Source organism: Bombus terrestris, chromosome 7 (assembly GCF_910591885.1).
Source record: "Bombus terrestris chromosome 7, iyBomTerr1.2, whole genome shotgun sequence".
In the NCBI taxonomy this organism is placed as follows: Eukaryota; Metazoa; Arthropoda; class Insecta; order Hymenoptera; family Apidae; genus Bombus; species Bombus terrestris.
In genome coordinates, this window is record NC_063275.1 from 20,461,203 (window position 1) to 20,488,897 (window position 27,695).

The window sequence follows — 27,695 nt, forward strand, 5'->3', positions numbered from 1 at the left end:
CAGGTTTCCAGGTGGAAAATTTCAGTATTATTGGAACTCGAATGGTTTGAATTACGTTAAAATGCGTATAAAGAAAATTCAATCTTATATTGTAGGTGTAATCATACTGCCGACCATAAGCAATAGAGCCACTCTATATATAGTTATATTTGGAGAAGACTTTATTCAATATTTTATTTAGTATAATAGGACATTTATTACATTTATTGGAAAATGTCTATTCAATTTTATTTTATTTAGTATTTTCTTTGACATTTCATTCGATACTTTTTTATTAGAAGATACGAAATTCGAAGAAAAATGCAAATTATTCGTTCTTTCTGCTAAAAATCAAACGAAATAATTACAAATTCGAACGACGTACTTAAATACACCGAATCTGTTTAACGTATCCGTCAGTTTAGTCAATTCTCGTTGACCTCCGATTATTTCCACGTATTGCAATTGTTTTTAATAAAATTCGATGTTTCTAAAAATTAATACCATTTACTTGAATTATTTTCACGCGCTCAAGCAATTTTTAATCAAACCGAAAATTTCTACGAATCAACGCTACTTTACATTAAAACCGTGAAACAGGATTTTAAATTTTGCTTATATTTCGAAAAATTCCAGAAAAGATAGTACATCGTAAGGAAGACCGTGCTACATCTTTCCTCAAATACAGTTATATCTAGTACAACGTATATTTCCACGTTTCAGATACGTCCATATCTTCATCACGTCATCATACATTTTAAATATGCATAAAGCAGAAACAGCATCGCTTTCCGCTTCATTAAATTAATTCAACAAGTTTATTATAATGTGCAACTCGGGATAAACGACGTAGCTAAAACGTACAAACCGTGCAACAAGTAGTATCATATCGACATCGATTCGGGCTATAAAATTCTCTGTAATTACCATCGACTGCACGCTGTCCTGATGATCATGCTCGATGAAAGAATAATCTATTTATCACCTTACCAGTTTTTCCCCCATGCAGGAAGTAATCACATGAAACGTCGGTTGTTTCGATTCCGCGATCGACACGCGTTTCGCATCTCATTGAAACGTTTCTTTAGAAGCGATCCCTCGTCTATTTCTCACGTCGTACGGTAAAACGTCATCCTCGATGACGTTCTTTTCAACCCGTTCGGACGTTGACACACGCGGAACGCCATGTGTCGCATAACTTTATAATGGTTTACGATCTTTGAACGAGCAAAATCGTGACCACGAGAACCGGAAATTCCGGTAAAAGATTTCTTGTATCGCTTACACGATTTAGAACCAGGTTCTGCAGAAGAAAAAGAAAATAAAAGGCATCTTTTCATAGAACAAACGAAGTGGGAGTTCGCGTAACGTTATCTCGCCAGCTTTGCATAATTCCTAGGAATTACGTGATTCAATTTTATCGATATCTCCATTGAAATTTTCGAGATTATCGGGTTCGAAACGAGATGATCAACGACGATATCGATAAACGAGTTTGGATAAAGATACGAAGTGTGAATATTTTCTTTTTTTTGGAAAAGACTTGTTACCAATTTCTCTAATTACTTGAAACAGTAAAATTTGTTATTACGGTTGGTGAAAAATACAATTATTGATTTGGGGATCCATGTAAAAGTTTTCATATAATTTTTCTGTGATCTTAAAATATAATATTTTGAACTGAAATTATGTAAGTATTATAATTTGTTTGATAATATGCAATTATTACAAAACGACTTGTCCATCAAAATTTCAATTCCTTCGGCAGTAAATATGAATACATATTTATTTATTATCTTCTCCATAGAAATTACACAGCGTTAAATAAATCCTAACAACCAATGGTATAAAAATATCTACTCGAATATCTTCTTCTATGAAGACAGTTGAGAATCATAGTGGCGTAGGTTAGTATAAGTGAATCCACCGTCATTCCTTATAATTCATTATATTTTTCAAGCCGTAAAAACATACCACGACAGAGAATAAAGTCATAACTTAATTAACTAAACGACGCTTTTAAGAATCAAAGTACGTGATTAAGTTCAAATTCACGAGATCTTCACTCACGTCATTGTACGATTCTTTTCTCTTTTCTTAAACACTTTCAAGCTTATCTGTCACTTGTCAATCACCGACAATAAGCAAGTACCACGATTCTTAGCCCGTCAGCTTTCTCGCACTAAAAGTACAAATTCTTTCTACCAGTCGTCAAACGATCTTATTAAAGTTAGGTATTAAACTTTCCAGCAAAGATTCAAGTTTCTACATTTTTTTCCATAAAAGTACAAAATCTTTTCCTCCCATCGATTGATACGAAACTTTCGCGCGATGGTTCGAGTTTTTACTTTCTAAAGCGTGGAACGTTTGTCACGGTGAAATTCGAACGTTCGATTCGGATTAAGTTTAAGAGAATGCAGGCTGACCGCGCGTGGAATAGTCGAGTTTCCAGATATCCTCATTATGCACGATGGCCCTTCCCGCGTCCCATGTTCTTTCACTAACGCGTTCCTAGGAGCTTACGGTTCCCTCGTGTTCGTGTGTCGTTGACACCGCGTCCCGCGACCGATACCGTTCGTTTCTTGTTTTCTTTTATCTGGACACGCGTTCGTTTCTTCCGATGCGATTGTCTGGACCGCTTGGACATCCAAGCGGTTTCTACGGCGAACAAGATGCGCTTCTTTGTAACCGAGGACGTGTAAAGGGAAACCTATGGTTGGTCAGCGGTCAGGACGTCCATGCGAGAATCGATCCTTCTAAACGATCCTTCTAAATGATCCTGATGGTGATGCATGAGAATGACGGTAGATTTTTAATAAGTACAGGTTCTCTGTTCGTAAGCGATTTGAAGTGATCCTGTTGCTGCGAAGAATGTCCGCTATTGCTCAGAAGCACCTCGCATGTTTGTCCGTGTTTGATAAGACGTAATTCAGCCGTTTCATGATCGATGTTGCACGCAGCGTTGTACTTTTTCAACGGAATAAATGCAAATTACATTTCCGACAACACCATCCTTCGGTAACAACTGCAGTGATCTTGTAAACCGAAGGAGAACGATAAAATGAAGAGTCGTATTTTAACAAGTTATCAAACTGTATATATGACGAATGTCTTTGCTACTGGTAATGCTGTTGCTAATTTTTACGTATAAAATGAAGTATTGTTGATTATTATAACGATTTATTATTAAAAATATTATAAATGTAATATTAATTTAATGAAATGTATGGATAACAGACTTTAGTTAATGGAATATGTTGAATGATCCACGAGTTAACTGTCGTTTAGGGAAATAATGTTTTAAATGAAAGCTTATTGACGCTAAAAATACAAAATGATTTTCCTTTTTTGTGAAAAAATTATATTTTTAAAATTTCTTTTACTTTTTAATCGATACTTGTGAACTTTTGCTCAAAATATTCTTCTTTGAAAATTTTGTCAAACTATCGATACAAATATGATAGCGATCGATCGCTCTGTAAATGAGTAATAATATAATCATCATTATAAATATCATTATAAATCATCGTTAGTCAAGTATCATTATAAATATCCTAATATTTATGAAAAGGATTATACATTCTCCGTAAAATCATTTATCTCTGACCATTTCTCTGATAAAATCATTTATAAAATTATTTATTATATATTTCAGAATAATTTCATTTTAGGCAATTATTCATCTATATCGACATAATTCTCCAGATATTCTGCTAATAAATCAATTGAAGTAAATTTGAGATCGAGCAAATCCGACGTACCATAAGATCATTGTTGGCTATTGTTTTCGCATAGCAACAATCTGGTGATAATTCGGATTTTCTCGATGCAATTGACTCACCGACAGAATATCTGAAGAATTACGTCGATATAGATGAATAATTATCCTGTAGCTGCAGAATTTGATGAAAACGAAGATTAAGTGTAACGCATGGGTAAATTTGATCGCTGCCATTTTTCTATCTTTGCATAGACGTCTTTTACAACTTTCCCATCCCAGTTTGATTGAATGCTAATAAGATTTTTGTTCCTTCAGAAATATCCTGCGTCCTAAATGTTCTGCAAGAATTTTTCGTTCGCAGGAAGATCTAATAATAGCCATTTCTCAACATCCTCCTTTACCTAATAAAATTATGATAATCGTGTTCCATTACTTAAATAAGCAACTTTAATTGAAATACTTTGGCAAATCATTTTTGATCGATCAAACATTACCTCGACAGTCTTAACAGCCTGCAACAGTATGTATGTAACTACACGCATAATGTGACACATGCCACATTCTCCTCCAGCTTTGTTTGAGCAATCAATCATGCAAATCTAATTTAACAAAATAGACATTTTTTGATACTCGTACAGAGTTCAAATTGAATTACGCAAAATTATCCTCGTGTTCTGCGTCTTCTGTACATTTTTAATTTTCCTTTGTACAGGTAACCGTTGATGCAACAGTTAGTCGCTCTAACGAGCCTGGGAACATTTTGCCAAATGATCGAGATAAGCGTACTTGATTATAACTAGGTTGCACAATAGCTTGTGAATTTAGAAGAACAAATTGTAATGAGTTATTCCTTATATTTATCGCGAATGGACTATGATTGCAGCTTCAATGAAACACGATTTCAGGAATTTGGCACGAAGAGAATTTCACTTTTTAAGATACGATTTAATAACCATGGAAAACTTATTTCCATTTATAGTAAATGTGTTCTACTAAAAGAAATTTTGTTGACGATAAACTATTTGGACTGCAACGCATTATCCTACGATCCTGTTAGCGAGACAAGTTATAGCTTGTAAAGGAAAGCTTTTCAAGCCATAAGTAACGAATAGCGGTAACAGCTTCTGAAAACTAGAGAAACAAAGAATTTTATCTTTTTTAATAATAGTAATAGAATATTAACTTCGACAATTTCTAATTTATTCTTAATTTCTTATTTAATCAAGCTCGACAATTTCTTATTGTTACATTCATACAATCTCGCTTCCCTATTCTACTAATCGTAAGATATCAAACATTTAGAACATTCTTTTAAAAGCGACAAGACAAAATTCATCGTTGGTGCATCAACTTTTGAATTAAAGCATCGAAATAAGGATATCCTGTAGCGTTACTTGTAACATTTCACTTTCTCCAACACACATAAAACTCTCTTCCATATGGTAAATAATTGAACAAACCTTAAAAGGTACGCGAACAAAGAATTTAATTTTTCCCCGAAATAAGCGAAATAACGAAATAAAGAATAAGATAACAAAATAAGAACATCAAATTCAAGCGATATAGTCGACAATTTAAAAATTACATTATATGGAGTAATAAATATTGCAATTACAACAAATAAAATCAAACATTCGTGGTGAGGAGAACAGATCACAGTGCAATCTACTTTCCGTTTAATTTCCTCGATTTTCCGAAACCCTATCCTTAACTTTCCACGAACTTCGCCATTATCGCTCCTTCTCTCCGTGAATTGTTTGCAAATGACTGCAGGGCACAACGAAGCGTGTCCGCAGAATTCCCTCGCACCCTTCGTTTCAATTTTTTTCTTTTCCTTTTTCTTTCATTTCTACTGCCTCGTAAGATGATCGCAGATAGCGACAGGCTTCGTTTTCCTCGCTCGTGAAAATTGTCCATGACCAGCGCAGGTGCGAACCACGTGATGACGACGTATTTTCAACGAACGAACGAGCGCCTAGCTCGCGTGCTTCCGATGGAATTGAGCTGTTGGAACACCGTGAAAACTCGAGGGGCGTATCATCACGCGAGCTGTTTTAACGCGAGCACGATAAGTCGAATCTCGCGCGACGACGTAAAAAGTAACGCCAATTATACCCATTTGAAACACACTGATTCTACTTTTCCACGACTGAAACACGGTTCGATATAATTTCTTCTTATCTCCGAGCCGCGCGTATCGTTAAATCTTTAACATGCCATTTCTTATTTCATCGTGAGTTAAGAACGGTGTTGCTTAAGCAACGTCGTACACGAAGAGGATTCATCGTTAGCATCTTATTAGGGTTCGTTTGGATTTATTCGCAACTTGCAGCAAACGTGAGAAGTCGAGGCAGTTTAAGAAACTGGTGACCGCTGAGAAGGTGAGGGCAATTTATTGCGGAAAATTAATCTAAGTAACATATTGCGATATTTTTATATAATTCTATAACACTGATTATACTGTCTTAAACGTTATTTAAGGATATCGTATAATTTGACGTAAGGTACGTGCTGTTTTAGTAAGCGTAAAGTACATGGATCGATTTGTATTTCGCGTAGCTATGATAGGATAAGTTAAGATAAGGCACGATAAGGTAAAGAAGTGTTATTTCATTATTTGCAGCTTTCTTTTTAATTTTATTTTATTGCTTCGCTATTTTTGAAATTTTTACGACTTCGCTGTTTACTATTCACGTGGAATAATAAAATAAAAAGTGATTAAATTTAAAGATTGTTTCACCGTAATCCTGAATATAATTCTAAATTATACTACACAATTTTTAATTGCATCTCGTTTAAAAAAAAACGTTCTTTACAAACCATACATAAATTTTCATGTGTTAACTCGTAACTATTACTACACTTTGACGTTTTAAACGAACATTTCGATGATTTGTAATTTTATTCGACTCAATAGTTTTTCGTGCTCGAATCCCGTAACAAGCGAAAGCCTCTTTTAAATGTTCTCTGATTTTCGATTAGAAGGTGTTTGCATTTTCAAAATTAGCACATCGACATAAAAATTAATATTAGTTCGGAACAAGTTTCAAAGCGCATAAAATAAAATATTAATCGTCACAAGTTTCGTCACGCGTGCGTCCAGATGTTACACTACAAGAAATTATCGATAATTAGCAGTCGACACGCGATCAAAGATTGATAGGTAATAACTAGGCATGGAAATTCCTGCCTTCTAAAAGAGCTAGATATTGCGGAAGGTTGGACTGCTGAGTTCAAGGCAGATGTTCCTTCTAATTTTTATTTCACAGCAACTGTTATTAGTGGAGCTAATGACTATATTCTAATGTATCTTCGATTGAACGTTGCTATTATAACACCGTTATAACTAATGATGGTTGAACAGGAATAAAGAAGCGTGAACTATTGAGTGAAATCATTGCACAGTTACGACGATTCAGTGTATAGATATAAGGTTTAAAAAATAATTAATTATCAAAAATAAAAAATAGCTGATGTTCATTGTTATATGGATCCGTGATATAATCTTCGTGGTTGTTTATGATTCATTGCAATTTTTCTACCAGTTGCTCTGCACCGTATAAAATTGTTCGCTCTCTCTTTGTAATAAATTTATTTATATTATTCCAGCGCGAGGTTCAGATTTGGATCTTCTTTAAATTCCTAGATCCTCATCTGTATAGACGTCCCCAATTATAAGCTACGATCACGTTACACGTTTCCTTGTTAGGATTTTTAAAGTGTACAACGCTGTAAACGCACCTTTTCCACGTACGTAATTTATGCTTTTTCGTTGTTGACAGGCTAATTAACAAATTTCTAAAATTACCATTTTATATCGTAGTGTATACCACATAGAAAAAGTTGGAATAATTTTACAGTTATCCAGTACTACATGTTAATTGTTTCGTATTTGCAAATCTGGTGCGTGAAAAAATAAACAAAATCTTTCGCTAGATCTAGTAAAATTTACATTAAAAATACATGAAAAGAACACGGAATCTCTATCATTGCTTGCAATCTAAACGTTAAAAGAAAATGGATTGCGTCGAAGCTGATAACTGATAGCTGAACTTGATACGAATATAACAACTATTACAAATAAGTAACTCTAGGCCTGTGATTGCGGTCGTCATCACGTAACGAATGACATAGATAATGAATTAATACGTTATTTAATAATATATTACTCAATCATTGTAATTAGTAAACTTGTGATCCTTGTGATGTTTCCTAATTCCTTCGAAAAAATACTTTCTATCGAAATTAATTTATTCTTTAACCTTTTCTACGAATTCCAGGAAACGTAAATCGTCGTTTTTAGAGAATATTCCTGTCAGTTATAATCGATGTTCGCGGAGATCATCCGACAAAAATTATACTCGGATCGATCCTGCGGTTTTGGGCTTCCTGGAGTACCATTTCGTCTGTGACGCAATCTTATTGTCGATTTATTTCAGCAAACATTTTCAGGCTGTGAGACTGATTCAGCGAAATTTTAATTGTTGGATTTTTTTAATGTCGTGATAATGTCAAGGATTCTACGTAAAATTTCTTGTTTTTCTATCACGTGCGTACGATAAAAATTCAGATTTAATTTTGAAGTATAAAACGTGTCTGTATAATCGTGAATAAGGTCAGAAGGAGATTAATTATTCAAGAACACAGAAGTCGAAACTGCAGGATAAAATTTGTGTCTGTGACTCATTAAAAAAAGAAAAAGAAGATTCTCATTAGGTACGTGCGTATTAACTGCGAATTCTATTTCTATTCTCATTTTTACTTTGAAAATGCCAACCGACGCCCTGATTTCTTTTCTTCAATTTTTTCTTCCTATCCGAATTTTAAAAATATGAACAATGCTCTGATCTGGTTCTTTCAATTAATATTATTTTACTATACGTATTCTTTTACTTAATTTATAAACGGTGATGAGATAGGATATTATCATCCTATTTTAATCCATTAAAGGTTTCCTGTTTACCTAAGATTTCCAGACGACCTGAGAATTATGAATTATTCATTCTCCCGAAATTTTCATCGAAAATATTACGCTTACATCTTCAAAAATTTATACATACGCTACTTCCACTCCCCACAATTCATTTGTAGTAAAAGCATGCGAATAATGTCCAAAGTGTAAAAACCAATGACAAATTATAACAGCTGGAATCGATCATCTAATATAATATAATCTAATCTAATATAATCATCTTCTAATTATTATATTATATATATTATATTATATATACTTTTTAATATATGATATATATATTTAATTACATATATATTTATTATATTATATATATTATATTATATAAACATATATGTATATCATATATTTAATCTATTTATTAAAAAACTTAGTAATCGCATGTGATAGTTAAGCACATAGTCCTTCGATGTATTTATTTTTATTCATCACTATGTAAACGAATGATAGTAGTCTTTCTATTAGTTTAGAAAAATCATTTTCATCTGTGATTTATAAATGAATAATTAAATAATAAAAAAAAACTTCTAAAATAACTAAACATAGAATTTGATATCTACTGACGTCAATTCGATTATTACACGCTAGTTATTCAAATTACTGGATTTAGAAATTCGCATATTCTTTGAGAAATTAATTTGTCCCTTTTTCAGCGCTACAAGGCATGCATATGAAATAAGATTCAAACACGCGCGTTTGTTTATTTTTAATGAGGAGTTTATATGCCGAATTTCACGCCTCCTAACTTTGGCGACTCGTGGGATATGGATATCCTTTTAAAAGAAATCACCTTTCTTATCCCCTTATTTAGAATTCGTATTTTCAGAAATCCTTTATCCCTCGTTTGTGTTATAAAAGATAATTATGCAAATTTCACATTTCTAGGTACTATGGTTAGTCGATGAATAAATCAGTTACCTTTACCTTCACCTTTTACATAATATACAAATTATTTTTCAAAAACCAATATTATCGCGTTGTAATATTCGAAGAAACGAATACAGACGGATGGGACAGATTATTAGAATAATATTAGACATCACACATTATACAAATAATACGTAATAACTGATAATATTCTAATATCTACTGTGTCATTCTAATGTCTAATATTTAACGATTAATGCATAATACCAAAACATTGTCGATAGAATATTATTACAGCCATTTTGACGCATAACATTATAATTATTATAAATTAACGTCCTGTAAGAAGAAAACAAATGTCACTATCTCCGAACGTTAGTATACGTCTTTTCGTACTGTAGGTATCTAATTACGAGTGCAATAGCCGGCTAAAATAATCGATCCTGACATGCAAAGAGTACGAGCAATTCTCTTTCCTATCGTTCCAAGGAAACATCCCGGAACGTTAATGATTTAACGTAGAGCCACTTAGCCAACGAGTTATCGTGACAGCTTGGAAAATCGTATCCGGTGAAAAACACGCGAACAGCCAATGTCGTTGGAACGAATCGGTCGCGATCGAAAGTGCAGACTGTAGACACAGTGGCGTCACGTTCGCCGAGTCAGTGAGAGTTCATGGTAATAATGGCCTCTCCGTAACATTGCTTGCCTTTGGAAACCATTACTCCGCGCGATACCTATACACCACACATGACTTTCGTTTCTTGTAAATAGCCAGGTTATAAGAAACATGCGATCGAAGAAGATACGGAAACGTAGAGAAGCTATCGGATACACGTATTCCGTTAGTTTTATTACGGCTCCATTTTTCTTCATTCGTAATCTCAGTCTTATTTTTATTCTGGTCTTGCAACGTGTTTTGCAGATATACAGTTACGTGTTGTTCGGTTTGGGTAAATTTAGGGCAATTTCCTCCTACAGCAGCTTTCGTTCGGAACGAGTCTCTTTCTTCTCTCTTGTCAATTTTCGGGCAATTTAGTTTGGGATCTATTCTTGTACACGTGTAGAGAAAATTTTCTTTTGGAAGAGATTTCTTTGAGAGCTTAGATCCGTTCTTCTTTCCTGTCAATTTCGAGGCAATTCTTTTCTGTACGTGCTAAAATCAGGAATCTAAAACACTGGCTATCGGCGAGGACAATTCTGTTCCTTTTGTCAATTTTCTCCACACTTGTTTTATTTGTTGTTTTATTATGCCTGTCGAAAATTGGTGAAGCGTCATTATACACTCGCGTGGAATTCGATAAAGCGAAACTAAAGTCAGCAGGAAAGCTATCGTATCTCGAATTTTTAATGAACTGAGTACCCTTTTTATCGTGGATGTAATTCGATGTTGTAAGCGTAGAATAATTAATTTATCAGAATATCATCACTATGATACGATCATTTCATCAGTACAACGTATTATATTTATTATGGAGTAGAATTTCGATTATTAAAGGCAGCTTCCTGTTATTAAAAACAATACGAATGTTTCTAGGAAATACTATCTGTTGGCAGATTGAAGTGTAAATGCCATGACAAATTTCAAAATGTTGTGGCCAATTTTTCAGGTTCTAATTTACTTATATAACAATAAAAATAAGACAATAGAAAATTCGTAATTGCCACACTTTTTCTACACAAGCTATCGACATCCATTGTTCAAATTTCTGCATCTTTTTAGTTAAAATGTCCTGTTTACTATCTTTTTTTTACTACAAATATGTAATAGGTAGAATGTAGGTGCGACTGAAGTTTCTTAGGTCTTTTATCTTCTAAATTAAATAACATTGTACAGACATCAGTTTTCTACGACGTCCAAATGACACGTAAGACGCACCTAGCTACGTAGGATATCCTGAATTTCTTACATAAAATGTTCTAGAGATCGTCAAAAATGATAGTTATCCAAGAAATATGTACTTATATCAGAAGAACATGTTTCAAAACAGAAAGGTTGCAATTAACCTAATTTCTCGCAAGAATGTAGAATGTGTTCTAATACTTGTTCCAAAAGTCACTGCACTGATCTACTTTACTTTACCTTGCTTATACTTTAGCTTGGATCAGTGGAAGATTCAATGTATATAAAAAGAAATAAAGACGAACCGGTAGACGTACAACGTGATAAATCGCAACGGTGATCGAGGCTTAATAGTAGTGTTTTGAAAGCAATTAACTCAATCTGTCTAATTGAAAGCGGCTAGAAGTGGACGTTCCAAAGAAAATTACGGGAAACGTTAGTCCTTTCGTGAGATTCAGTCAGACAGACTGAACGTTTTAAACGAGACCGACAATCCCAACGACAAGCAAAATGACTTTAGCGAAATTCCACTCCTGTCTCGAGTATTCCAGGCAAGTTTTTATAAATTCTTCGCCAACTATTCTTTGATAGACGTTCAATCGATATACAGAAACATTTCAATACGCTGTTAATTATTGAGATAACTTTCGCACGGAGTTCGTGGAATTTTCATTTTTTCATTGTCGATATACAGTTGTGAAGTTACATTATAAGACTCGATCGAATATGTATTTTAATGCAATTGAGATTATTATAAAATTTATTGAATTGTACGTCCGAATTATAAAGACAATAAATTTTGTAGACACGATATAATTTTACAGATTATAACGATAATTTATTTTCATCGTTCATTTTGGAGAATTTTATTTTTTGATAGTATGTTAGATAGATGCGCTGAACTTTGTCCCTAAATTTTTCACTATCATTGTTTGTAACACAGTTTTGCGAATCTAAAATAGAAACGTAATTCTTAAGAGAATTATGAAGCAATGTAATTAGTTTTAATTCTGTAAAAATGATTATTTGGCTTTCAGTTTCGAAGCCTGTTATTTTGCTGGAAGTGACTTGCATGAATTACCGTGAAGATCGGTAAAAAAAAAGACGTTAAAAGTAGAATGTCGAGGCCCCTGATGTAATACTTTTCTATAAGGAAAACTATAGGAGCTGTCTTGCATTTTATTTATGAGGCTGTTTATGAATTTGAAACGTGGTATCTTTTTCGTGTTCGTCGGATTTTACAATTTATTTTTGAGGTTATCGAATAAATTACAATACCATACGAAATCAAATATTTACCATACGATACGTAAAAATATTTTTTAATTTCACTTTACGATCAGAATTTTACAATTATAGATAAAATCACACGAGTCAATTTAGTAATCATTAAAAATTCATTCAATTTACTTTCAATCCATGTTCATACATTTCTACATTTACGTACGTAATTTACTTGCTAAATACTACGCAACATAATAAATTTATTTAATGAGCAAAGAACAACGGACCAAACTTTTAAAGCCTCAGCAGCTAACTCAAATTTCAACTAAAATAATTATTCTCGCAAAATCTTTCTCAACTAACCAACGCTAAAAACTCTTCTAATTAATCTTCGCAACTTTTACTTTCATATTTTCGTAACATAGAAATTTGTAGTTAATGCGTTAATTCCAAACAATGCGTTAACCTCTGTTGCGAGCAACGTTGAAAGATTCTTCCGATTGCGTTACATACGGTGTCTAATCAGCATAATTTGCATTTTCGTATCTTCATATTCCAACTCCAACTTTAAACTCCAACTTTGTATCGTATCGTTACGTTGCTATTAACACTAGAAATACCACAGCAATCAAAACGATTGGTTCTACAATTTTATAAATGTGTTAACCCTCGTTTAGGGATCATGGTCTCATTTAGGGATTTGGTTTAGGGATCATTGGTCAATAATACCAAAAATGTACTACATAACATGAAATTCCTTCTGTAGGAAAGTAATAAATCAATAAATATAAAAATATTCTATTATTACGTATTTTTTAAAGACCAGTCATTTTCACTGGTTTTGGTAGAAATAGTTTCGTGTTAATTATCGGTAGTTCTAGCGTTAAAAACGAATTATGCCGTATCTATACAAGCGAGAAGTAAAAATCCAATACGATTAAAGTTATTGTAATTTTTCATCGACGAATAAAAGTGTCCAATTAAAGGGACAGCGCAGTTGAAGGATTAAAGTTAATATTTTCTTTCACTCGACTCTTATCTCAACAGAGCAAAGCGATTCAAATATTCTTCGTTACGATTCATAAAAGTTAAACGCCGACGAGAAGAATCGTCGTGAAGTAAGTTGTCATCGTGTGTCTCGTGTCCGTAGTCGCGCGTACACGAAAAGAAGAAAGGAAAAAGAAAAAGGAAATAATGGGAAATCTACAAAAGACGAAATGCACAAACGAATCGGCCGTTCGCGATTCTCCTACAATTCGCATTATTCCGGCATCCAATCAACGTGATGGATCGATTTGTTCGGTACAGTTGCAGCAGACCTTGTTGGATAACCTTTAATCCATTACACCGTCGTGCTCGTCGAAGTGATGTATCTAAACGTCATTTAGGAATGCTTCGATCAGTCTCTCCCCGTTCAATGAAACTTTGTGAACGCGGTTCGAGTAATTATTCTGCGCGAATCCGTTGAGTAATGGATGAAGGTTTAAGCCATAGACGTTCGTGGGAACAATGTTCGTTTCGAATGCTTCCGGTTGCATCGTCGACCAATTATTCCCATTAATTTTGGAAACTCGGAAGAGTTGAATGCGTAAATTCTTCTGCTTCCTTTTTTTTCTTTTGTCTTCTTTCATTATTTACGCGGTAGAACACCGTTTGTACGAACATTTCGGGAGACAAATTGGTTTGTATAACCAGGTCGTTAGTATAATAGGGGTCCATGTATTTTTGTCCAACACCTATGAGTTCTTGTTCGGTTAATTGGAGTCCGTGTATATACGTACAGTATGTTAAACGTACGCATTTGTTTCTGTAAATATAAAAAATGCGAGGAGATATTTCGGATGAAAGTTGACTTCGTAGGGGAAAACTTAAGAAGATGTTTCGATTTTGCTCAAAGAGATCTCGGTGCCAATGTAACTTTCTTAAATGGAAAGAACATTTTTTTATATACCATTCGACGCATTTTCTAATTCTAAATAAAGAAAGCATGAAGGTACTTTGGTGGAACAATGATTAATCTAAAAGATATTTTAACTTTAAGGTCGTAAAATTTATCGTACGAAAGACAAGGGAAATGTGAACATGAAGGTTGTACTTTTATGGGACAGGCTATATTTCTTTCGTTTGGTTGAAATTGGAGGATAACATTGGTGACAAGAGATGAATGATTCAAGGAGGGCTACACGTTTTCACGACTGTATCTTTTTCGCGAGTGCAATGATACATGTGTATTCTGCAGTTGCGCTATTCCTTTAAACGGAGCATATATTCCTTTCTGCACAGAGCAAAATCATTTCTTCGTTGCACGTAAAATGGTATTAAGGTAATATGATTGAAAATCCAGTGGTTTGGAAGAAATTGCAAGTTTCATTTTCAACAACTTATCATATTAAAGACAAGGAAAGGCGTAAAATTAAAGCGTAACATTTGGAGTAAAATAATTTTTGTATTGATTTACTTTTGAATCTATGGATTTGTATCAATTGTAGTCTTTCGCGTTGTTCTCGTACTTCGTACCGGGTTTCATATTGACAAAAAATCCAAATCGAATCTGCTGTTTAAAAAATCCTAATTAAATCTGTTATTAAAAGAATCCAAACCTAACGGAAGACGAGCATCAATCCCCTAACGACAATAATCGATTTCTTCGATGCTACTACTGAACCGAACACGTACGCAATCACAGACACACGAAATGAAGAATCTCGTCAGACTTTAACGTAGGATGGCAAAAATCGGAGAACCGAATGAACCTCAATCAACCTCTCGATAACAACCAATATACTACTTGAACGTGTTTCTCTCCCTCTCTCTCTCTCTCTCTCTCCCTCTATTTCTCTCTGTATCAAATCTTTGAGCCAGAGATCACGACGGAGGTCTATTCGAGAGTTGTTAATAATTCACAAGCTAGTTGAAAAAAATAGAGAAAACCTTGATCTTCGACTATAAATCTAGCTCGGCCGGCCGATGTGATAGCAAAACGCGCAGGTATCTATTAACAGAAGTTTCGTATTCGTTTGTTGAACCCGCCGGGTATTCCGGGGTTAAGTATTTTAACGCGTCGAATGCCGGCTGATAAATCGATTCGAGACACGAGATCTCGGCTCTCGCGCCTTGTGCCCGGACCAACGACGATTCATCAACCGTTTTCTCGCTTCGCCCCTGATAGAGTTCAATCGAAACGCGTACTAACGCACCGGGATATCACTATGATGAATATTCAATGGTTTACTGCATGATTACATCACCTAAGAACGATTTGTCATAATTGTAAGGCTATTACCATTCGGAGTGTTTTATTGCCACGACAATTAGGGATGGAGATTACCTTTGAAATGCAAAAGTAAAGTAGTTTATCGCTTTTAGACGAGGAACGATAACATTCGATTATTGTTTGTCATAGTCGTCGAGCTTCTAAGTTTTTTCGCAGGCTGTTACAGTGACAATTGAAGGATCAAAGTAGTAAACGATGTAATTGACCATGCAAAGTATCTTCTAATTGGATCGTTCGACGTTTGTATCATTTTTGATAATCGTGCCTTCTAACAAGTTTTAATAGCATTGAAAGAGAATCACGTTAATGCGAATATTAGCAGGTAGCGAAATTATCATGAAATGCGAATTCTACGAAAATATTTCGATAGGAGGAAAGCTATCTTGTTTCTGGATGCAAAAATGAAAACAAATTTTTATGGAATGAGAGAGTCGTGGTACGATCGATGGCGACTGTCTACTTTTTAGAATCGACGAAATTTCATTAGATCGTCGACCAAGAATAGAAATAGTTTTCTGAAAGTGAATATCGATTATTTTAATTAATAAGTATAGCTATCTTTCGCGTGTAAAAATAAAGAATTATGTTATAGAATTGTTGGAAGTTTACTAGTTTAACAATAAAAGCTATTCCTTGCGAATTGACAATCGATTATTTCGATTAACCGAAGTGAAAGTTACTTCTTGGATACAAAGATAAAGAAATCTCTTGGGAAATATAAGAATTCTTGTACTAAACCATTGAATTTCACTGTTTTAACGATTGATAGATTGAAAAGGGGATGCTTTGAGAAATAAGGAATCAAAAACTTATTTTATCAATTATCAGCGATTTGGCAATTTAGGATGGAAGCCACAGTTTGAGTATAAAAATAATGAAAATTATTAAATATGAAATTAATAAATTGTTATATTACTTGGTTATCATTTATCATGATTATCGATTTATCAGAATTATTTTGGTAAATTCTGGAATTTTATTTTTCATTTAAATAGATATTTATAATGTTCCCTTTAATCTTTAGATTTAGACTGATTGCTTTTCTCGTAAATAATGAAAAAGGACATTTACTAAATAAACTTATTATCACATAAAGAACCACAGCCAGTGGTAAATGTTCAGTGACATAGTAGTCGCCTGGAGCGACAAACAGTTAAACAGAATTACTTGGGAGCAATCATAGTTACCGTTTCAACAATAAAACACGGAAAATTGTACGACTGAGAGTATATATCGGTAAACTAAGGAAGCTTATGTTCTTTGAACAAATTTAACCATCCGACAGTGTTTTATATAAAGATAGAATTATTCGAATTTTATCTCAAACAAGTTGTAAAATTTTAATATCGTCTTATATGTATATTATAATTTATTTATTTTATTTTTATAATACAAATTTTAATATTATACATGCGCCGAATAATCGGTAGAAATAAATCAAAAGTAAAATAAATAAACAATTTTCACAATGTCAATGTCGCTGCAGGGATTTTAATGGAACGTAAAGGGTTAACTCAACAGTACAACAGTACAATAGAGAAAAGAAAAAATTCCTTGAAAAATTAGGAATATGCATACTGTATAGAGAATTAGGTAAAAAAGAAATTAGGAGTCCTAAAATTCACACCTAAAGTTCGTACGATGATACATAGACGACCTAGTGGGTAATTTCTGCGACAGATCGATATACGAGATGATATCGTATTTTAGTCAATCTACTTTCGATACAAAAGACAAATTAACGCTGCAACGACGTTCCTCAAAATTTCATGTTCTATTTCCTCTTTCGTCTCAATGAATAAGAAGACTTGTAATATTTTAAGAACTGTAGCATAAAGTTGAAATAATATGCGCGTTAACGTTGATTCTTTTATATCTTTTTATATAACAAATTTTTTTAACGATAAGAAAGCACAATTAGGTTATGTTTGGGTTACGCTAAAACACATACGCGATAGAGTCAAATGGCAGGTAACATATACTACGACGAAATCAAAGAAATTGATGCACAGACTACCTAGTGTGTTCTGATAAAATACAACAAATCTGAAAATACGAAAGAACGAGGTTATCACTGCGACACCTGTACCAAAAACCATCACTTCGTATTGAGAATTATTTTCAATAACATCGTATTAAGAAGGTATAACGTTATACATTACAAATGTACTGTCACAATTGAACTATAGAAATTTACACATTTGTAGAAAATTTACAATCTACAAAACACCCATCGTACGTCAAAATATCCAAGGCAAAATATCTCTTACAGTATATAGTAGGTTTTTTAAAATCTAATGAAATAAATCTCTATTTAGGTTAGGTACTTCATCAATCCGTTAAAATATAAATCTCCATAAACGTCCACTTAATCCAACGACAATGTACTACGTGATATAATCTCTTATTGAAACAAAAATACTTAGATAAAGTATACTACAGGTATCGTAAATAAAGTAAGCTCATTCCACGGTAGATCTGTTATATTTTGTCAAAGAAATACCAGAACGAAATACAACAAGGGGGTTAGAATGAACCGAATGAAACTAACCTCTTCGGGACAGGCACCCGCCTGTGCTTCCACGCGCTGTCGTTCAGCATCATGTTTCTTCTCTCCACCCTGTCGAAGTTCAATCGAGGGTACAATGCGGGGCCCTTCGATGTCGATCGGATCCTCAGATCCGAGACGGTCGAACGCGACTCATCAAGAAGCAACGAACGTCGATCGAGCTCATGTACGTTCCTCCCTTCGACCGGTTAGCCGGATCCACGCCGCGTTATCGTTCCAATCGATCACTGAAACTTCCAACGCCACCCTACGAGCCGATTCGATCGATCGTTCGCACACGCGTTCCTCGTCCTCGTTAACCGTTCATAATCGATCAACTAGACCATTCAGACATGTACTTCACTTCAAATATACCTGTACGGATTGTCGTCTTTCTAATCGTAAGTAAATTTCTTAATAGTGCCTATATATAATTTTTACGTTGCGTTATAATATCAAGGATTATATTATAAGTTATATTACTATTGTATGCTAAATTCTCGATTTCTATCGTATAGATTCGACACGTGGATGAGATCGAGAATCGTTGTATCAATTATCGCGAAGAGTTTCTGTGATGAATTTGAAATTGGAACACGAGACAGCTGACTCGGTGACGGTATTAGCGAGAAGACTTTCGAGCAGTACGCACGGTAAGCTGGCTGGTCAGCACGCGACTGACGAGCACTAGGAATATTCCGCGCGAGAACACCGCTCGTCAACGAGGAGACGACACGCGATACGCTCTGCTCCGCGCCCGCTCCGTTACTCAGCCTGCTCGTAATGCGATTCTACTCCACATTCGCTGTGCCGCCGCCGCCGCCGCTGTGGCCCTCTCCACCGACCTCTTTCGCCGCGAGAAAGGCGCCACTTTCCTGGAAGATAGCCGGTGCAAAAAGGTGCTCGACCCCGAACTTGCCTTCGACCACGGAAAGATCCGGCAGCTAGACGCTATTCCCGATGATTTTTTCATTTTGTATTACAATAGATGTAAAAAGCATTTGTACGTGTCCTTATTTTCTAACGAGAGGATTTCTTCTTTTTTCTTTTCTTTTTTTGTTTCATAGTACGTTTCATTTTAGTAGCATCGAATTTTTGTAATCGAAGCCATTAGTAACTGGTATGAAATTTAATGAACTTAGACTTAATTAGTTAGTTATACAAGAAATAAATACAGTGGTGTACGAATAATTTGCGTAGCCACTGTATTTTATTTTATTAGGTAAATACCTAATTATGCAATGTAATATAACGTTATATTATGTTTATTTAAATATTCAGATTATTCGTATCATTTACTAGTATTTTCACAAGTTTATAAACATCTTTATGCTATACTACATGTTCTATACTGTTTGATGTACCATTTATACAAAGTTCAATTAAGGCAACTGATTTCTTTGTTTTCTAAGAATAAAAAAGACAAAAGCTTCCCGATCGATCTAATAATTCGACCGTAATGGGTACGTGTAGCTTGCAATGGTTTATCTGAATTTGTTAAAGTGCTTATTGAATGGAAATTTAATGGTTTACTTCGAAATGGCCCGTGGAAATTTTGGGGAGTTTTGTTGTTGTTTGAAAGAGGATGATATTTAGAGTTGGACGATGATAATGCGTCCGGAGGGTATTGTTTCAGAGCGCTCTAAAGTTAGGTGGAATTTGACGTTCTGTTGAAACACACTTGATAATTACAAGTGGCGTTCGAAGTGAGATAGGATGCTGATTAGGTGAGTTTCGCATTTACCAGGCTTCTGAGTAAGTACCTGAACTTTAATTAAACTTTAATTTTGATAATGGTCTGATAAGAACAAAAATTTCTAGTCAGAGTGTTTAAAATTCCTAGACAGATGTGTATCTGTCTCTGTATTTCTTGTTTTATGTTAAAATTTCTCATTTATATTGCATTATTTATATCGCTAGTCAATTTGAAAATTCGAAGAAAGTTTAATTTACAAATTTTAGAAAAATTTCAATTTCAATTAAGAAAAAGACAATTAATTTCTCAAAATACGTTGATAAGTTTAGAAAATTCTGTTATAAAGTATTCGAGTTATGTTCATAAAACGTAAAGTAGGGAGAAGTTTGTATTAAAGGAATTATAAATAAATCGTCAAATAATAATCCAGTTGAAACTTTCGAGAACTTTAAAAGAATTTTCATTATAGCATAACTATACGTCATTAAGAAAACATTTGACACTTAAATATTAGTCTTTGGAAGTATAAAATCATATCGTCTAGCTATTAAAAAATTTATGATATCTTGCACATTTGTCTTTCTCTAGAAGCAAACCTCGTTTCATCCTTCTGGGAATATCCTTAATTAGTGTTGAACGTATCTTCTCGGAGAAAGTACACAAAATGTATATATTTATTATCATAAATCTAATATTGTTTGGAAAAAGGTATCTCGAGGTAACTAACCACGAAGTGCTGATAATACGATCGATTTCAGATAAGCTATGCTTTAAAAGTGTCGTAACCATCGAAGAGTTGGCCGTTCTATTGTGTTATTAGTTGTACAATCCTCTCGCACGTTAATCATTCTACCAAATAAAAAAGATCTTGATTGGATAAGCCAAACATCAAAAGAAGGGAAAGGTGCTGCGTTTCGTCCTTACCAAGTCGTAAGACACTTATATTTTAATTATCCAACCTTTCCTTTATCGAAAAGTACTGAAGAAAGGGCGAAATATAATTTTAAGCAATGTGATGCAACGTTGTACAATTTCGTAATTAATGATTTTCATAGAAGCAAGAAAAAAAGAGTTACGTAAAGAATAAGTCCTGCTGTATGATACAATTTTTACGATATCGAAGCTTCGTGTTTATTTATTAAATGTTCTCATTATTAGAAAGTAAAGTATCGTATATAACAACGAAAGCAAAGTTTGATTTTAAATAATTTCATAACCAAAGAACGTTGTAAAGACAAGTATAGAATTTTAATGATAATTATGTTTAATTCATAAATGTTCGTTATTCACATCATTAAAATTTAATTAAGAATTACAACAGGATATCTTATGTAGAAAGAGGGTAAAAATCTCCAACTTATCCTGTAGGAAGTTACTGAATAAAGTCAACGATAATTAATCTACAAACAGCCAATTAGTAGACAGATAGCTTAAAGAACGTTTATTAGCAAATTAAAAATGGAAAGATCTAATCGCCTGTACGTTGACGGCACGATGGAAAATCGTGTTGACCCTTGTCAAGATGTTACATAGATATTGACGTGTCTCGTCGTAACCAAGTATGTAATCCTCTCTGAAGCTGGTAGTTTCATACAAATTTATAATAAAATATAATAATCAGAGAAAAATTTTGAAGCTGGGAAATTTTCTCTATTAGCCATTCTTTTTCGAACTAATTAATAAGTATTTTAACGCGACTATGCAATATCATTAAGGACTATATATGGTGTATATTAAAAATGTAACGCAAATGAACTTGGGAATCTGCGAAGAGAAATTATTCCAAACATAAATTTTATTTAATAAATCTAGATATCGAATATAAAAGATCTGTGAAATTTTACCATAAACATAAAATGATTGTGAATATTATTTTACTAAAAGTAATTTATTTGGTTACTTACATAATTGTCATTATTTTTAACAATGTTTTCGTTATGTGTTTATGAAATTCAGATAGCCCTATTAATTAAATGTATTTAATTTTTGCTTACAAAATGGAAATATAATTGACTTTTCTTCAAACATCTGGAATTTCTCTCCATCTCAATTGTTTTGTAATGCACGAAGTAAATAAAAATCGGAGAAAGCTACAGCCGGACTATATGACGGATACGTTACAATGATTCAATTCAGCTGGTGGAGCTTATTTTCTCTCTGCACTGAGGCGTGCAGTCTGCCGTTGCAGTGATAAAGCATAATCTCCTTGCGATTAGATAAAATTGAATTCCTTCCTTCAACCACTTTCTTTAATTTCTTTAATCTTTAGAAGTATTTTAGAGGATTAACACATTAATTGGCTTAGTATTACGTATGCCAGAAGCAACCTAGTCAATTATTAATGACAGAAGAGAAAATAGGTATGAAGAAAGCAAGAATCCTTTATATTTATTCGAATTAATAGTAGCGAGTGATGCAAGGCAAGATATCCCATAGAAAAATCTAAAAATTCTTGTTTTTACCTTAACCTAGATATGTTCGTTATTCTTCTACAAAGATGATTGCAAGATGATCTTATTATATCTCGTGATTTTTGCAGCACTGTCCACATAACGCCATATCCTTTGGTATGATTGGACATTAATAAACGTTTAATTAGTACGTTCCATTTTGCACCCAAGTAAACAGAAAATAAGAAGAAATTATTTTAAAATACGGCACAACGTTAAAAATTCAGGCATATCTGGATTAATTGCAAAAAGCTTGTGACATTCTATTTTATTGTAAAATTTCGTGTTAATTTTCCCTACTTCGAATTATAGATTATAATACAAAGTCCTTCAGAATCGTAGCAATCGATTAATTGCAAAAATATTTGCCCAATTTTCCGATATTCTCCTATTTCTTTTTCTTCTTTTCTGTTCGTGATTTTTTTATACAAAACATAGCCATCATTTACAGAAGCTCACACGAACAGCGTACTATATAACGAGCAGCAACAAGTAATAATTTTCGTTCATCCATATCTGTCACGAACAAACGTGATTAAAATTAATTCCACTAGCGGTGATTCCACGCTGCGTTAAAATCTTTAATAAGACGTTCGCCGAACCAAGAACCAAATTGATTTACTGTGTATTTCGGCGTTCCTACAAATTTCCCGAAAATAATTAACACTTTTTAGTTACCTAACTCACGCGAATCGCGTTTCTCGTCAGCTGTGTCGATCTCACATTCTCGGTCACGATTATTGATCTGGTCTGATTAAAAAATACCTAATAAACGACCTGTGAAATTATTGGTCGTATAAATTATGCAAACGCCATCGAATCGAATTGATAAACGAGTATATTGAACAATATTGATGTAAATGTAATAAACTATGACTAACGAAAATATTTGAACATTTAACATGGAAAATTGCTACGGACATAAATGCACGACTTCGCGAAAATATTCAAACAGTTGGCGTAGAAAATTTTTATGTCCATATTTTATGCGTTATACAAAACATTTTGAAATTTCATTAGCACTGCGATGAGACACAATTGTCATGGTTACATTGGTACAATTTGAAACAAATCTGAAAATGTATGGAGAAATTGCAAGATACTTATTGCATACACGTATATCGAATAAAAGAATTAGTATATAATAGAATATATGTATAATAAATGTTCAATGTGGTCCTACTGAATATTGAAGTTTATTAATATAATGGGTAATTGATTGTTTAAGTACTTTTGTCGCTCTGCGAAACATATACTTGCTCCAAACATATTGTGATTTCTACGTATATTTCAATATTTGTTTCAAACTTTACCAATATAGTCATAACAGTGTGGATAAAGTTTCAAAATGTTTCCTATAATACACACAATATATTCACAAAAGTTACCTACAAAAGTTCTAATATTTACATGATCCTGTATACCTGTGTTATCAACTCGTAAAACTACGAAAGATACAACTACCGTGACGATGTTAGAAGTTAAAATTTACTGCGAACATGTTTGCAGCAAATATTTAATGCTAATTGAATAATTCCATATCCTCGTCCTTTTAACGATGTAATAAAATAACGAAAAACTAAGAAAGAATGATCCTCAAAATATATTATCTCCTAATAAAAAACATTTCCAGTAAATTTTCAAGTATTTCTACGAGCATACTATACATCTGCAATCCGCTTTTATTTTTCAATATGAACGTGATGTCGATTTAGATGCTTCTAAAAAGAAACTTTTCATTCCACGATCGCACACATTTGTAGATAACAGATGCGATTAGCAAATTAAAATTCTCTTATCGTTTTGACACGCTGACCGACACGAGAAAAGTGTATCCACCAAACTACCAACTACATTCAACAACGTCGAACGACCATCGGCATAAAACCCGGGGAAACCTGTGTAATTCCCGCGTAAATCTGTTTCTCCGACTGGTTCGAAACGTTTGCGATTCATTCATTCCGCTCTGCGATTATAAAGCGATTCTCACGAGCGTGCCGTGCAAGAAAAACGAGAAACGATCGTTGGCGGAAGATAATTCACAGACCCTTTCGGTATTCGAAGCCCTTCGGCTATGTTTCGATGCGCCGCATCCGATCTCGAGCGCGGCGTACGCGCAAACTTAATTAACTCGACGCCGTCCAAACGTATCGGACATGAGCTTTTTTCTCCCTTTTTACGTACAACGTATACACGCGGTATACATACAACCACCGTGAGAGAGCAACGAGGCTTACTCGAAACTTTTCGCCTACCCTTGTAACAGTGTAATAACCGCGGTCCGCTGCGATCCAGTGGTTCTCACCTCCGCGACGTGGCATTTTTTCCACTTGCGGAAGTACGTCGACCCCGAGGATAGGACTCTACCGTCCCTCCTGCCTGGTCACGAACATTTCAAATTGGTCGTAGAAATACCGCCTGCCGACCAAGAATTTATTTCTAGACGGACGAGTACCTTCGAGGATGCTTGTCGAACCGAGTCAAATCACTGGATGTACGTACTTGTAGGTTTCGCTATTTTCACTATGGGTTGCTATATCTTATTTGGTTTTAGTTTTAGGAGAGTTTATTAGGTTTAGTATTGGTAGTAGAACTTTTGTTATATGGCGATCTTCAATTATCTCCATATTTAAATGCGCGGTGTCGTTGAAGCGATACGTGGCTCGAGAATTGATTGGTTTAACGTTTAATTGCATAGAGAGATTAAGTCAATATGTAGATTTGCATTGGTCGAATGCATAGTTCCATTATTTGGCAGTATTTATATTTGTCGTTGCAACAGAGATATTCGTGTTGGTGTATGGTCGAGACGTTGGTTCTTCTTCGATTTATATTTCCTAATATTTACATTTTATAATCACGTCTGGTTGGTATATAGTATTCACCGTATGGTATGCTTGAATATATTTATACAAGGTACGAAGTATCAGCGCAAATAAGTATATGCAGGGTCTGATTACGAATTAACTATTCCATTTTTTATTTCTCTTTATATTCCTGTAAGAGAAGCAATAATTTATGCTTGTGTACAATTTTTGGAACACGCGATTGATAAATTTAGCCAAATCCACGTATTTGTCTATCTGTGTATTACATTATATGTGGTCTATATGTGTGCGATACTGAGAAGAAGTAAACTCATAAGTTTCTCATTTTCCATTGTTTTGTTGAACTGATCAGTTTGATCAGTTCCATCAAGTGACACCTGTATGGCTTTTAAACGCTAATTATGTATTCTCATATGAAAATTAAAAATAGGGATGGATATATTTGATGATGAAAATCGTAAAAACGTAGCTACTTAATTTCAATAATATTGCTTCATACGGTTGAGACCGGCCGAATTTTACATTTCTATTACAATTTCTCTGAGACACGAAAATAATACAAACTATAAAGTCCAAAAGTTTCATATTTACTTATATATTTACAGATTTCATTTATTAATCCTTTTAAGTGTGCTATAAAAGTTTGTTAAAATGACTCTTACTCGTTAAATTAATTACAACATTTTTAACTGATCTATCACGAATATACTCGTAATAAAATTCTATAAAAACTCTATCTAATTCACTGGATAATGCACTGTCGCAACATATTTGTTGTCAGTTGGATTGCCATAAAAATTTCCAGGTAACTTCATTAAAACCATATAAAACTTGAAATATAGCGAATTTCATTCTTCGTCTTCTGTTCTTATATGTTCCTTTCGTCATTTATTGCAATTATCTAAAGCATATTATCTTAACACATCGACCATAACGAGGATTTTATAGTTTTTGCCTTGAAAACCACAAATAATGTCATGATACTTAACTTTATGCTATAACACAAATGTTCTACTGTTGAATAGCACGGTTTTCATTTTACAATGTTACATAATCATTTATACGGCGATATTTTTTAATCAATGACATTCATCTTACTTTAGTGATTCTATAAAATCGTAAAGTAACGTGCATCATCGATGACCATCCGTATAATTAACTAGTTAACGCCCACCAGTGTACTTAAAATAATGACATATAATTTCCTAATAAAATTATCCAACAGTTTATCGTATAATATCTTTGTTAAAAATATAGAATAAGTTTCTCTTAAAAGTGTCGTCTAAGAGGAAGCAGAAAAGAGACTGTCAATCCTATTGACTGGAAGTATTTAATCGAGTAATCGCTTGGACAGTTGTTTACTTTTGATGTACCATGTGTGTTTCAGTTACAAGATTATGAATGAATGAATTTGAAAAGCCATTATTTTATTATTTTTCTAATTTCTGAATTATAAGTCAGACTAACAAGCTTCTTCTAAATCGATATCAATTAAACTGCCAACGGTAATAAAAGCAATGATATTCAAAGAGTAAGTGTACATGAGTGGTACATGCATATAACGTTAATAGATACTTTCGATATGTAATTTAAATGTATAATGTGCCGATTCCACAAAAACACAGTAAGTGCCTCTTCTAGTAATTACTAACTCGTCGTTCATTTGTATTCCCTGGATCGAATTCAAACAAATCAGCCACAAGTCGACTAAAGTATCCAAATACCTATAAAATTTGATAGTTTCTAGAATATATTAAACCAGTTAATCGTTTATTTCCTACGTATTATTCCCATATGTAAATTATCTTTTCTTCCAAATAGAAGGCACGTAACGATATCTTCCAAATAAAATATCACGATAATGATTCGGATATTTGTTTATCGTATCTGGCATTTACGGGGAACAATTTTTCACATCGAAATGACCCGTTTATTAAATCAATTCACGTAACGACTACAGACAAACGTTGGTGAAATAGTAGAAGATCGGAACGCATGGTATCTTCCTGTGCACGTATTTCTTCACAAACTTTGAGCGCATCTGTATTCTAAGCATTTCCAGGGGTACTTTAAATATTTATGATCTTCACTTTCTGTTCGAACTATTTTCTTACGAAACTGGAGGCTACGGGTTCGATTACAAAAACGTGTACTTTGAACTGTGGACAGTATTTATCGTGGAAAATTATCGTTCAAGATGCACGTTCCGTATCGCTCGTTCTTCTTTTTCTTTTTTCGTTTTCGTCAAATTTTTCTATATTCTCGCAGAGAATATCGCGCGAGACGTTGTACG

General features: G+C 33.7%; 2 protein-coding genes across 6 annotated transcripts in view; one reads left to right on the forward strand and one right to left on the reverse strand.

The window, feature by feature from the left end:
- The window catches only part of LOC100642453 (heparan sulfate 2-O-sulfotransferase pipe), a 123,957-nt gene that overhangs the window by 77,242 nt on the left and 19,020 nt on the right, over positions 1–27,695 (reverse strand). For 2 of the 4 annotated variants that reach the window (XM_048407265.1, XM_048407264.1), the window contains exon 1: positions 18,432–19,223. The exons of the other annotated variants lie outside the window; for them this stretch is intronic. In XM_048407265.1, coding sequence (XP_048263222.1) covers positions 18,432–18,484 — 53 coding nt within the window. In that variant the 5' untranslated portion in view covers positions 18,485–19,223. Of the gene's footprint in view, positions 1–18,431; positions 19,224–27,695 lie in introns of those variants that run through there. 4 annotated transcript variants of the gene reach the window in all.
- Positions 5,723–27,695, forward strand: part of LOC100650242 (leucine-rich repeat-containing protein 15) — a 29,074-nt gene continuing 7,101 nt past the window's right edge. Inside the window, exon 1 of one of the 2 annotated variants that reach the window (XM_048407262.1) lies at positions 5,723–6,081. The gene's annotated coding sequence lies outside the window, so the exon portion shown is untranslated. Of the gene's footprint in view, positions 6,082–20,904; positions 21,055–27,695 lie in introns of those variants that run through there. The other variant, XM_048407263.1, reaches the window with a different exon arrangement.